This window comes from Phascolarctos cinereus, unplaced genomic scaffold (genome assembly GCF_003287225.1).
Source record: "Phascolarctos cinereus isolate Bilbo 61053 unplaced genomic scaffold, phaCin_HiC Scaffold_4;HRSCAF=312, whole genome shotgun sequence".
Taxonomy (NCBI): domain Eukaryota; kingdom Metazoa; phylum Chordata; class Mammalia; order Diprotodontia; family Phascolarctidae; genus Phascolarctos; species Phascolarctos cinereus.
In genome coordinates, this window is record NW_027555847.1 from 209,573,393 (window position 1) to 209,588,203 (window position 14,811).

Here is a 14,811-nt window from a genome sequence, read left to right on the forward strand (position 1 = left end):
GAGAAAAGAATACACTTCATGAAAAAAATGAGGAGGAAGGAAGTATGATTCAGAGAAGAGAGTGTTGGATTTTGAATCAGAGGACCTGGGTTCAAATCCCACATCTGCCATCAGCTATTTGGACGGTGTTGGACAAATTTACAGAACCCTCCCATTTTATAGAACATAGCTCCTCTCCCATCCCTGAAACTATTTCTATTAACTTTCTATATAGCGTATATATATATTCTATATATATATATATATATATATATATATATATATATAAAAATATATATATTTCGTATTTATTCATGTGTGGACCATGCCTTCCCCCCACAATAGAATGTGAGTTTCTTGAGAGCGGGAACTGTTTTCATTCTTGTATCCACAGCACCTACTACAATGCTTGAAACATAGTAGGAGCATAATAAATGCTTGTTGAATATCAAATTCTGAATAAAGAGTTTGTGTCCACAAGTGAGTTTATCATCTTCCTCCGAAATGATTTATACCTCCCACACTTCCCATTTCCATCCACAGCTATTCTTCCAATTACCCAGCCTTAGAAACTTGGAGTCATCTTGGAGTTATCCTCCCCTAAATCCCATCAGTCACCAAGTTATGTCAGTTCTTCTTTAGTAATCTTTCAATCCTATCTCTGCCACTAGCTCTGTGACCCTTAAGCAAACCACCTGAATGAATGAAAGTAAAAGCATTTATTTATTTATTAGGCAGTCATCTAAGGTTTGGGAAAGCAAATACAAAAACAAGCCAATCCTTATTCGTCAAGAATATTCAGAGGCAGCAAGGTGGTGCAGTAGATAGATCACTGGCCCTGAAGTCAGGCGGAACTGAGTTTAAATGCAGCCTCTAACCAAATACTTAACACCTACTAGCAATGTGACCCTGAGCAAGTCACTTAACCCCAATTGCCTAAAAAAAAAAGTTCAATTCACATTCAAATTGGGGCAAACAACACATATAGAGGAGTGGTGGCCAAGGAAAAGAGTTTTGATCTGCGAAATCATAGGAAATGGGAAATCTGGCAAGCGGAAATCAGTGATTAACACACCTTTCCCAGAAACAATAGTAGTGTTGCTTTTATTTCAATTTTCAGACCAAGAGAAAAAGGGAAGAATGGGGTATGTGTGGGGGCATAAGAGGGCCACGTTGAAGAAATATGGTCTGAGGGTGTGACAAGCTGAGTGGGTTGGCTCCTCCAGGACATGTTCTTTGGAGGTCCAGTTTGGAAAGTAGATCAGCAGCAGGTGCAAAGCAAGACGTGGCAATATGTAAAGAGTGGTCCTAAGGAATTCAGAGCTGAATTCTGACTTAACTTCATGTTTCTCAGTCCCTAGGACTTCTGTCTCATATGGATCATTGGTGGAATTTTGACACTGGGAGTTCCAGACTCTAACAAACTTACAGATTCTTCACAAAATGTCCCCAGTAACCACCAGTACAGAATAAATTCACCAATTCACATCTGAACTATTATTAATAGACTCCCTCCCCCTCCAGTCTCTTATCTGTCCTACCTATCATTTAGATAGATTACTCCCTTGCTCAAGAAGCTATAACATACCGTACCAGACCAGATTCTAGCTGAACCTATCCTACCCTGCATTTTCAATCGTATCTCTGATATTCTCCAACATGACCACTCTTTCTCCTTCTCTGGTCAGGAAGGGCTCCCCAAAGCGAATGCTTTGAATTGGTTATTTCTATTTCTATTCTTTTTCTGTGCTATTTATCCCAACATAGAATCCCTTTCCCACCTTCCATTTACTGATTTAAATCTTAACCCATCTTTCAAGATCCAGATCCAGTCTTATTTCCTCCAGATTATTTTGAATTCATTGATCTCTCATTTCTCTGATTTTCATAAATTTTGGCAAGTGATTATAACATTACTGCTATAAAAGAAAAATACTTTTATTGTATTTTCCTTGTGTTGTACTTCTGTTTTGTCTTCCTGGAAAATTACAAGATTCCTGGAAGTAAAATCCATGTCTTATCTTCCTTATCAATATTCCCACAGTGTCTAGGTATATGGTGGTAGAAGATCAATAAATACTTTCCGGGTTGAACTGAACTGAAAAAGATGACTGAAACCCTCTTTAGTTACTGGACAATGCAGGCTTATTTGCAGTGAGATATGAAATAGAAAAAATAAATACTTGTTTAGAGGGAGGACATGTAAAGAAATCTCACTTCAGAGTCAGAGAACCTGGATTCAAGTTCTTTCTCTGATACTTACCTCTTGTATGACTTTCAGAAAGTCACTTTTCCTCTCTAGGTCTCAGTTTCCTCATCTGTAAAATTATAGAGGAAGCTGGGAGATTGAGACCCCTAATGTTCCTTTTGGCTCTAAATCCTATGATTTCTTGACATCTTTGAAACCAGCAATGGGAAAGTATAGTTAACCTATCTGTGAATCTAGTCGACCTAATTTTGGGATAAATTATAGAAGTCTTGCAAGGAAAGAATCATAGGATCATAGATTTAACTCTGAAAAGGAACTTAGAGGCCATCCGGTTTAGCCCCTACATTTTACAAATGAAGAAACTGAGACCCAAAGAGTTAAACAGCCAGTGAATGTCCTCAGGTGAAATGTAAACCTAAAACTTCCTTATTCCATGTCCAATGCCCTAAGCACTATGTTATGAAATCAACTCAAAGTATATGTATATGATACTCACTATTCTAATTAAAACTAAGGAAATGGGCTTTAAAAGGTCTGAATGGGAAAATTTCCAAACACATTTTCTGATCCTGTCAGTTACTTACCTGTCCAAATTTTAATTTGGGGAGTAGGGAGGGAAATCAAGACATCAATTGTAGTGGCAGAGTCCTATCAGTTCCTGTAATCATCACAATAGACATATGGAGGAGATTTTGCAGAAGTTATTATCCCCATTTTGAAGATGAGAAAACTAAGACTCAGACAAGGAAGTGTAGTTGACAAATGACAAAGCCAGGAATTGAAACCTAATCTTCTAATGCCAAGCCCAGTGTTATTTCCATAGGCATATGCACAGAGGAAATCAACCCCAGTATAGCAAAGATGTAAAGAGCAGGGTGCAAAAAGGTAGCACCATTCCAAGATGGCCCTCCCTCCAGCATTTAAAAACCTCTCCTGGTTTTTAAATGATTACCCTATCTGAGCAACCAATATAACAAGACAGGGCCTGTAGTTCAGAGACAGCTACTCAGACACAGATTTGGCTCACACTGGCACTAATGCAATCTTCTTGCATATCTCTGTTAATAGTTTCTGGTTTGAATTTAACTTTGTCAGATATTATCAGCAACACTCCTCTTTGTACTTGAGTTAACTGCAGTATGATAAATCTTGGTACAACCTTTTAATTTTAACCCTCTAAGTCTTTCTGCATTGAATGTTTCCTATAAACAGAATATTGTTGAATTCTAGATGGTCTAGATTTTGGATGAGGAGGTGGGAGTCACTTCAGGGGTTGGCTTTGTGAGAAGGAAGTATATCAAAGATGACTTTGAAGTATCTGTTTTTTTCTCTGAACTCTCCAAAGTGTTTTTTAAATTTTAATTCAATTTTACTTTATTTTCAGTTCCAAATTCTCTCCTTCCCTCCACCCCTCTCCCACCCATCAAAAAGTTAAAGTTATTTTGCTTACTAAATAATCATGTCTTGCCACTTTTCTATTCTTCCAGATCATAGATGAGAAAGGCAATACCCTTCCCCCAGGGATAGAAGGGGAAATGGCCATCAGGATCAAACCTACAAGACCCATCTGCCTATTCTCTGGCTACGTGGTAAGCCCATTCCCCTCCAGTGGGAGAACTGCCGACAGGTACTTTAAAGGCTGTCAAATGGAAGAAGAATTAGATCTTATAATTAGTTCTGCCCAAAAGTAGAATAGGCTTCCTCAAGAGGTAGTGAGTAACCCTTAACTGGACATTTCCAAGCAGAAGTGGTTCACTCACTTGTGGGGGATATTTTAGGGAGACTGTTACTCAGGTATAGATTTAGTGTCATGACATCTACAATAGATAAATCTGCCTTCTGCTTTCATCTAAAGGTGTCTTTAGTAAAAATACTGAGCAGAATAGAGCTAAGGACAGAGATATGGAAAACTCCCTGGAGGCCTTTCTCCAGGTTCAAATCAATCCATTTATCACCACTCTCACCCTTTGGGTTCATCCAATCAATCCACCAAGGCCGAATCCACCCAACTATAAGTTTATCCAGTCCACATCTTTCCATTTTGTCTACAAAAAGATAGTGACACACATTGTTAAATGTCTTTGCTAGAAAGTTAGATCTACTGAAAAAAAGGAAATGAAATTAGTCTCACATGAACCCATTCTGGCTCATTCCTTGATCATATTCCAACAATGGAGCTGACTAGGGAAAGTTTCTATGATCTTTTTTTTTTGTATGTTTCTCTTTGAAACACTATGAACTTTTTGTTCATAAACCTCATTGCAAGATTATAAGTGCATACAGACTTCAAACTGACACGTTGTCACTTTGAATAGTACTTTGGAATATAATATAACCTCTTTGCATAGCTTTCTTAATAGTTTCTGATTTGAACTTGACTTTATCTGATACCTTCAGTGATGCTCCTGTTTTACTTAACAGTAGTATAAACCTCAGTACAACCTTTCATTAAACTCTCTAAGTCTTTCTGCATTAAACAAACACATATAAACAACATATTGCTCGATTCTGCTTTTCATCTATTTTGTAACATGAGGCAGCAAGCTAATGCAATGGATAGGGAGCTTGGTCTAGAATCAGTAAGACTTGGGTTCAAATCGAGTCTCAGACACTTACTACCTATGTGACCTTTGGCAAATCATTGAACCTCTATGCCTCAGTTTCCTCAACCTTAAAATGGAGAAAATGGCTGCATCTACCTTAGGAGGATCAAATTAGAAATATTTGTAAAGAACTTAGCACAATGCCTGGAACATAGTAGGTACTGTATATATACTTATTCCTTTCCCTTATAACCCCTTTTTCTACTTATTAGTAGATTTAGTCCATTTGCATTTATCATTGCTAAATTTATCTTTTATTCTACCATTCTTTGATATTTATCATAAAGTAACATAAACTTTCTTATTTCACTACTTTCATTATTAAACAAAAATTGACAAAGTAATGCTAAATAAGATTCTAATATCTTATACGATTAATTAGGTAAATCCCTTGACCTCTGGATTCCCCTTTTATCAAAGAAAAGAACTTAGTTTGGAAATCATCTCATCCCCTCCCCTTCCACCCTCTTTTCCTTTTGTAAATCTGAGCATGTTTATAGGCTGTTGAAAAAGAGCTAATAGAGCAAATAATTAAAGATGAAAGAAAGTGATTGATAGTAGAGGAGACAAATGGAAGGGATAGAATGGAGGACATAAGTAGCAGCCTTGGTCTTGACAAAGAAAAGTACTACCATTCTACTCAGAGATAGAAGTAAAGGAGAAGAGGGCTAGTAAAAAAATAGGGTAAGAAGCAGGATTTGAGAGTCTGAATACAGAAATGTGGGAGCTCATGATGGATGATCTTAATTTTGTTAATAAGGTAGGAGGTGAGGATATATGCTGAGAGTACAGAATCAGAGGTGGGTCTTGGAGGCTTGAGAAGAGTCATTTAAACAACCACTGAAGGGAATGGAATAGAGAGTCAACCAAGAGTCAAAGTTTTGACTTACAGTGGTGATGACCCAGTTGTGTAAGAAGGGACAGGAGATAGTTTAATCATAGAAGGAGATTTCAAAACTCAGCATCATGGTGATTGCACTGCTTTGCTCATTTTCTTTTGAAGTACAGTTTCATTTTCTTACATGAATTTTTAGTGATTTTATTTCTGCCCAGTGAGCCACTTATGAGTTGAATGTGAAGAGTCTCACTCTTTTTTAACCTCCCACACTACAGCTTTCTGCAAGCCTGAAGTAATTCCTTTAATAAGAGGTTTTAGGATTTTACAAGAATGCAAGTCAAACTCAACAGACTTTAAAGAATTTACCTTCTTCTCCTTTTTTGGTAAATCAAATCATTTTCACTTCTCCAATCCTATAGTAAGTCTCATATTCAGGTTTTCAAACCTCAGTATTGGTGACTCACATCTGCCACTTCTTAAGCCTGGAATGCCCTTAATTTGGGCCTGGTGATTTTGTAAGCATTGAGACCTGGCAGGTCAAAGATTTAGAACTACCTCAGAGGCCATCAACTCAAATGCCTCAGTTTTTACAAATAAGGGAAATGAGACCTAAAGAGGTGCAGTGACTCACCCAGGATCACCCCGTTAGTAAGTTGAATTTGAACACAGGTCTTCCTGACAACAAATTCTGTGTCCAATACCATATTGACTTTCTTTAAATGTCTCCACATTTATTTGTGGTTTCAATTTCTTGTTAACCATTTTGATTCTAAATTCCCAGTCTGAAGTTTGGACTCTTCAGTAAACAAATCAGAAACAAAGTGAATCTGCTTTCTCTTTATCATCCTTTATCATTTTCCTATCTACTCTGAGCATAACAGTGTTCCTCTCTTTTATTTGATAACCCTATTCCCTCCAACATAGATTTTTATCATTCCTTTTTACATAAAAGGAATGTATATAAGGTATGTATATAAAATGTATATAACAAATGTATATAAATGTATTTAAAATATGTAACGAAAACCTTAATAAACCCCGTAAGTTCTAAGGATCATTATCCCATCTCCCCTACTTGCAGACAAGTCTGGTACCTGAGCAAGGCAACATTTCCCTCTTAGAAGTCAGGAGGATTCTTCCTTAATACTATTACCCTGAGTCCCCATACCAATATGTTCTACCACTAGTGATTAGTGTCCCAGTATCCTTTAACCAATGAATATCAATTAGCTTTTACAAAGGAATATTTACTGTAAAAATATAGCAAGAATAAAAATTACAAAGCATTTCTCCCTAACACCTGGGGAAATACTCTTCCCTATACCACCTCTGACTCTGGGGAATGTGCACTCAAACTTAAAGTTTTATAGTATTTTCTTTATAGTATTTTTCCCCCAGCAAGTTCCCTTTCTAATTTGATATAAGCAATGGATGAATTACTGTTGATCCCTCTGGGCTGTCTTCCATCTATGTTGACTCAAATAAGTTGCTTGAGACTTTACTCCTCCCTCTCTGGCTTCTGGCAAATTCCACCATGGATTTCATCTCCCCAGCCTCTAGTGCTTGCTTTTCTGGCTTTCCAAAGCTCAAGAGTCATCTCCGATACAAACAGAGACCAAGAAGAGAGGCTTCCGTTCACAGGTCACAGGCAGGCTTCAGGTGGGGAAAGAGGAGGCCCAAAGTCTCTCCCCATCCAGAAGCTTACACGCAGCATGCACCTCCCTCAAATGCACCAAGTCAAGAAAAATGCTTTGGTTAGTTATTGTCTTTGAATACATCCCCAGTTCTGGCTCAGCAGTCAATCAGAATTTTATCCCTTCACCACATGATAGATGACTGGAACCAGTTATAAAATGTATGCATATGTGCCAAATAGGGGAGCAGTGTCCTCTCTTTACATATCATGACTTTCTGGAACAATATCCCCAGCCTCTTCCAAGCAGGCTGGCTACATGGTGCAAGGAGGGACTCCCCCGCCCTTTACCTTCTCATTCTGAGCTAGAGATAGAGATAGAAGTGTCCTCAGAGGCCATCTAACCCAACTCCATTATTTTACAAATAAGGAAGCTGAGGCCCAAGGACATTTTAATGACCTGACCAAGATCTCAGAGGTAGTAAGTACCAGAGACAAGATTTGAACATATGACCTTGGTCACCAGGGACTATGCTTGTTTCCACTCTATCTCACTGCACTGCAAGTCTCACATCCATTTAGGACTTTGGTGATCCTGATATTATTATTGTCATTCGAATCCTTATTTACCTGCCCCTATTTCAGCTATCTATACACATCTTTTTAAATTCTAAAGTGTCAAGGATTTTCCTAAGGATCAAATGAAATCCTCACAACAGCCCTTTCAGATAAGCAAGGCAGGGCTTATTATCCCCATTGTATAGATGAGAAAATTGTCCAAGGTAGCATGGCTATTAAGCATCTAAGGCAAAAATTAAACATAGATTTATGACTCTCCAGGGCCAGACTACCTCTCTAATGACAGGGATTGATACAAAAGTCATTTTAGTGGATGAACCCAGGAAAGTATGATTTTTTTTGGGTTTTTTTTTTTGGTTTGATTTTGCTAGGCAATGGGGTTAAGTGACTTGCCCAAGATCACACAGCTAGTAAGTGTCAAGCATCTGGTTTGAGATGGGATTTGAACTCAGGTCCTCCTGAACTTCAGGGCTGGTGCTCTATCCACTGCGCTACCTAGCTGCCCCAAAAGTATGATCTTTTAAGCCTTAGCTCAAGACTTCCAAATGGAGAACAGGAAGCATGACTTAATCTTTGTACCCTAAGTACTTAGTATTGTGTTTACAAAGTAATAGCCCCCAAAAATAATTGGTATTGATGATGAAACACCAAGGCATTCCAGGCAATGATTAAAAGAAGCCTTAATTTTAATAATCAATCCAGAGTAAGAGTTAAACCATTGTCCTAGAACAATGCTGTCAAACTTGAAAAGAAATGGATCCCTGAAGGTCACATATCAACTTAGAAAATTAAAAATTGATATTATCTATGCTGTATCGTATTTTCATCTATTTTGTCAAACATTTCACAATTCCATTTCAATCTGGCTCAGGCAGCAGAACTCCCTGCTTATGGCCTCCAGGGTTTCCAATTTAGTACCTGTGCATCAAGATTAATACCTTATTCCGTTTTCAATCCTTCACCAAAAGCATTACAGAACTTTGGTGGAGAAAAAGTTGTCCAACCAGTTCCTATTAGGACAGGTACTCCTTTTCCAATGCCAAATTAGTGACAAGAGAAGAGTAATAGTCTGAAAAGTCAGTTGGCTAGAACATGGTGCCAACGAGAACCAGGGTGTAGAGCTGGACGGTATTTCAGAGGCCATCGAGTCCAACCTTCTCATTTTACAAATGAAGAAACTACTTGAGTAACTTTCTCAAGATCGCACAAGTAGTGAGTGTCTAAATCAGGAAAGGAACAAAGTTGATCCCAGTTCTAGTGCCCCATCCACTATGCCCTGCTGTTTCTCAAAAGAGATGGACTCTAGCTCCAAATATCTAAGTAAACTAACCCTAGGAAAATTTTGATCCACAGTCAGACCACATCTCAGATATGTCAGCCTTCCTGAAAGTATATCCTGTTGATCATTCAGATGACTGACTCAGTTCCACCCATCCCCATTACTGAAAAAAAAAAACCCATAGCCTGTGACAAACTACCAGCAAAGTGGTAACATCTTCTTTCTATGCAAAGGACAGATTCCTTTGTGATTTAATTAGTGGAATTAAATTTAATTAAAATTATATTAATTTAATTAATGTAAATTATATTTAAATAAATTTAAATTAAACAATATAAGTTAATTGGCAATTATACAAATATAAAATTAATTTAATTTAAATTAGATGGCAAAAACATATAATAGAATGGGAAGTGTACCTAAGGCACCCAGTCCTTGTATTAAAGGATCTTACAGTTTAATACTATAGGGAGAACAGGACCACTGAGGAGCTATCCACACAAATGAACATTTTAAGCTTTAAAACTACGCTAAGACTCCTGGGATATATTGTATAATGCCCAAGGAGAAACAATGTATACAGAGAGTTGGCCTTGGAGTCAGGAAGGCCTGGATTCAAGTCCTACCTCAGACATCTCCTGCCTGTGCGACCCCAGGTAAATCATTTAACCTTTTAGTGCTCCCCAAACAACTCTTCCAAATTATAGGTTGCAGAGAAATTGACAATCTAAATCACAGAAGGACATTTCCTTGCCAGGAGTTCCCTACCCAAATGAAGTCATGGGTCCAATTTTTTTTTTAATGTCCAAGGTACTTACAGGAGAAAGAAGTGACTCAGGGCATTAGCAGACTGTCTGGAGAAAAGTCTGGGTATCTTTACAATGAATCAATCCTCTCCCAATGTTAAATCACTTTCCAAAAAATGTTCTTTTCAACTCAGGACAATCCAGAGAAGACTTCCTCATCAGAACGTGGTGACTTTTATATCACAGGTGACAGAGGCACTATAGATGAAGACGGCTATATATGGTACCTCGGTCGAGATGATGACATCATTAAAGCTTCAGGGTAGGCTGTTTGCTGGGGGCTTTCATGTTTCACAGTTACAGCCATACCAGTTCCTAAGGGTTTGTGCTAGAGTCAAGGCCATATCTATGTGGTGTGAGACTTGGATTTACTCTTAAATGCTAAGGGGCATGGACCAAAGGCTGTTTCAGGAGAATTGTGGGGATGCAGGGCTCTTTCTAGAGAACTACAAAGCATGGTACATATTATACCATATGGATCCCCCTGCAAAGTTTTTTTTTTTACCACAATAAAACCAGACTAAAATGGACATAACTTGCCCTTTTGAAGAGGAAAAAAAGTCACATAATGAACACATAAGGAAAAGTAGTCCTTCATTAAGAGCTTGCTAATGTGATTTTGTTTGTATAAATTTTATTTGTATAAAGTTATTTGTATAAACTTCTACAAAGGTTTTGGTTTTTTAGCAATACCTGGTCCAAGCCATCCCTTTCCCCTCCTTGCCCCTACTAGATGCCTCCCTGAGACACTGCCCAACCACTGAAGCATGGGACTTCACAAAGTGCAGAGCTCAAGACAATCTATCCCATCAGTCCCTTGTCCAAGGGAGTAGAGAGGTCCAGCACCGTGGAGGAAGTCAGTCATTGTCTTAGGATAGAAGTGCTTCTCAGAAGTCACATAGAGGGGAGATTTAAAGGAAGAGGGGAATCTGAGGCAGCAAGGGAGAGGTTATTACACTAGAGCTGCTGTATGATCCCACTATGGAGGTACACATGATATTGCCCAGAGGGACAATTGTTGGGATGCTGCCTTTTCTGACGTGGTTGTAGGGACAATAGCCTTACAGTCTCTGAAAGCCCATTTCCTCCTTCAGGTACCGGATTGGTCCCTCTGAAGTTGAAAATGCTCTGGCAGAACACCCAGCTGTGGCAGAATCAGCAGTCGTTGGCAGCCAAGACCCACTCCGAGGAGAGGTGAGAAAAGAACCAAGACCTAGCGAGTCCATAGAAGGCTATAATGCATGTCTTCAAAATTATTAACTTGGGAGCAGCTAGGTGGCACAGTGGGTAGATTACTAGCTCTGGATTCAAGAGGACCTGAGTTCAAATCTGGCCTCAGACACATAACACTAGCTGTGTGATCCTGGGCAAGTCACTTAACCCCATTGCTTAAACCCCTCTTCCCAGCAAAAAAAAAAAAAAAAAAAAATATATATATATATATATATACATAGACATACTAACTTGGAGGTCAGGATTTCCAAGCCAAATCAGCCTTGGTAAAGTCCGAGTGATGGGGAAAAAATGGCTGTGAGTACAGTTGCCCCATGTAGCCAGAAGGCAATACTGCATTTTAAATTATTTTTTTCTCCTCTAGTCTAGCACATCTATGGGTACTTATTGAACACTTGCTATGTAAGTAACACTGGGCTAGGAGTTATAGGGGAGACATAATATGTATAAGACATAGTTTCTGCCTTCGCAGAACTTACAACTTAGATAGATTTAACCTACCTATGACTGAGAACAACAAAGTACTAGAAGGAAAAGGAGTTTAGAGAATAATTATATTAATAATGGTTATAATAATTCACATTTATATAACACCTTACGGTTTATTAACGTCTTCTTCAAAACAGGGTCAAGGTCACACAAATGATAATTGGAAATTCATTTAACACTTTCTCAAACCACTCAGCCAGTAAAAGCTAGAGCCAAGAGAGATCATAGAATTTCAAAGCTGGAAAGGATCTCCCAGAGCACTGTGGGCTGAAGCAGTCCAGGAGGGACTCAAGGAGGAGACAGAACTTTTCCTAAACTTCAGGGTAGGCATAATTTAACAATAGCTAACATTTGCAAAGTGCTTTAATATTTGCAAAGCTCTTTTACATGTCATGTGATCCTCAAAACAACCTTGCTTTAGTTTAGACAATGGTGTCTATTTAAAATTTTTATAGTTACAAAGTACATATATTATTCATTTGATTCTCACGACCCTATGAGGTAGGCAGTACAAGCATTATAATTCCCATTTTACAGGTGAGGAAACTGAGGCACAGAGAGATGAAATGAATTGCTCAATATCAAATTACTAGTAACTGGTTGAGCTAGAACTCAAATCAAGATCTCCTAAAATCCAGTCCAATGCTGTTTCCATACCCCGTGTGTTCCAAGAATGAATGAATGAATGAATGAATTAACTTTAATATCTGCCCAAGTGAAATATAATGAAGATAAGTACAATTCATTCTAAAGCTAAGAGGAAATATTTTGCAGGCTTGCCCTCACCACAGCACTCCCATCTGTTAGTGTGGATATCAGATTTGCATCCAGCACATGTTTGTCTCATGCAGGTGCTCAGAAAATCTTAAAGTTGGATGGACTTTAACAGACACCTCCTGCAGCTCCCCATTCTGGTAGAAATATATGTAACACTCTCTATAACACCTCTGACAAATTGTTATCCGTCCTTCCCTCAAAGAAGGGAGGTAGCAAGATTCATATTGAAATCCCAGTTCCTTCTGCCCCTGCTTATTACTTTGTGAGCAAATTACTTCATCTCTCTGGGCCTTGGTGACCTCATATTTAGAAATAAGAAATAAGACTTGATTAAATGATCTGTAATGTCCCTCCTAGCTCTTAAAGTATGATCCTATAAACTGACACAAAGTTCTATTTTTGGTACTGGCCTGTGTCAAGCACGGGGCCTGAGGACCATCACAGCCACAGTGCTCCCAAGTACGGCCCAAACCAAATTAAAATGTAATCAGAAAATATCTCACAACATAAATAAAAATACAATAAAGCATAGATGATGTTAATATGTGGTTTTCTGAGTCAATGTGCAGATGCAGGGATCCTTATGTAGTTTAGTGGCCCTACTTCTATTTGAGTTTGATACCACTGACCTAGGAAACCCTTTCATGGAAATTCTGTTCAAGGATATAAATTGACAACTGTTCTGCAACATAGAGTTTTTGAGAATTACCTTGGTTATAGAGAAATTAAGTGACTTATCCATGGTGCCACAGCTAGGGTGTGGGAGAGGGAAAGTTTGACCCCTGGCCATCCTGACTAACACCATCATTCCACTGTTACAGAATTTTAATTATTCAGAAATTATTTCTTATGTTGAGCCATTTTCTCTGCCTCCCTATACCATCCATCCGTTGGTCTCAGTTTTGCTGTCTGAAGTCACGTGGAATTAGTCCAATCTTTCTTCCACGTGACAGCCCTCTAAATATTTGAAGACAATGGAGATGTCCTTCCAAGTCTTCTCTCCTTCAGGCTATCCATCCCAAATTCCTTCAACTATTTTCTTATGACCTCGTTTGTAGGCCCCACATCATCCCAGTCACCCTCTCCTGAACACATTCCGTTAGAGTAATGCCCTTCCTAAAATGTGGCATCCAGAACTGGACTCAAGGTAAACTCTAGATGTGGTCCCAGGATAATGTGACCATTATCTCCCTTGATCGGCACACTGTGCTTCTATTCATTTGGCCTGAGATTTTATTAATATTTTTGACAACTGAATTATACTGTTGGCTCATTTCCAGCAAATGAATTAGTGATTTGACTGTAGCTAAGAACTAAAAATGGACTATATTAACCAAAGTTGACTCTACAACTCTCAGGGTAACTTAACAGTTGTTAGATCTGTGCCTATAACCATACTTATTGTCTCCACACTTTTAAGAAACACAAAAAGATTTAGAGGCACGATGATGGGTTGTATAATAATCCCTTACCTTTTTTATTTGAGGCAATCGGGGTTAAGTGACTTACCCAGGGTCATATAGCTAATAAATGCCTGGTGTCGGATTATGAACTCAGGTCTATCCTGGCTTCAGGGCTGGAGCTCATTCCACTGAGCTACCCTAATCTGTTACATTTGTATGGCACTGTATAGTTTAAGTTTTCCTAAGAGGCAATGTGGAAGAGTAGATAGAGATCTACCTTTTGTCAGGAAGACTTAGGTTCAAGTCCAACCCCTGATATATCATAGGTGTATAACCCGTGGGCAAGTCTCAGTGCCTCAGGAATTTCTGTAAGATTGTGATTTCAGATGACTTGCCAGTCTGCATTGGTAGAGGGAGTTTCCACATCAGAAGTTTCCTGCAAGGATCAAAACCTCCATTCCACTTTTCCTGGAAAAAAAAATGCTTTCATGTCTGTTATATAATTCAGGTGAGCCTCACAAAAGCCTTGTGAACTAAACAAAGCACAGATTGCCTCCATTTTTCAGGGAACATGGAATCAGAGGACAAGGGTTCAAATTCTGCCTTTGATGTTTGCTACCTGTGGGACCTTGGGAAAGTCACTTGACCTGGGATTAGACTAGATTAGGTCTCTGAGGTTTTTTCTGCTTCTGAACTGTGATCCTGTGACATAGCAGGATTCAATTTAGAAATCACTTGACCCCCATTCCCCTATGATAAAGATGATGCAATTACTATTATTTGTCTTTTACACATAAGTAAACCGAGGTTCAGAAAAATGGCATGTGCTGCTAAGGTCACAAAAATAGTTAGTTAAGACAGGGAACCAGATCTTCTGATTCCTGGTGTCTCTTCATTAGATTCTGAGTTTCTTGAAGGCAGATATTGTCTTTTATGTCTTTGTATATCCTCAGCCATTAACACAGTATCTGGCACATAGTAAC

General features: G+C 38.6%; 1 protein-coding gene across 7 annotated transcripts in view; it reads left to right on the plus strand.

Annotated features, from left to right (window-relative positions):
• LOC110193490 (acyl-coenzyme A synthetase ACSM1, mitochondrial-like) overlaps positions 1–14,811 on the plus strand; it is a 57,434-nt gene that overhangs the window by 28,182 nt on the left and 14,441 nt on the right. For all 7 annotated transcript variants that reach the window (XM_020965352.2, XM_020965350.2, XM_020965351.2 and 4 more), the window contains 3 exons: positions 3,676–3,777; positions 10,061–10,188; positions 11,021–11,120. In XM_020965352.2, the coding sequence (XP_020821011.1) occupies positions 3,676–3,777; positions 10,061–10,188; positions 11,021–11,120 (330 nt within the window). The remainder of the gene's footprint in view (positions 1–3,675; positions 3,778–10,060; positions 10,189–11,020; positions 11,121–14,811) is intronic.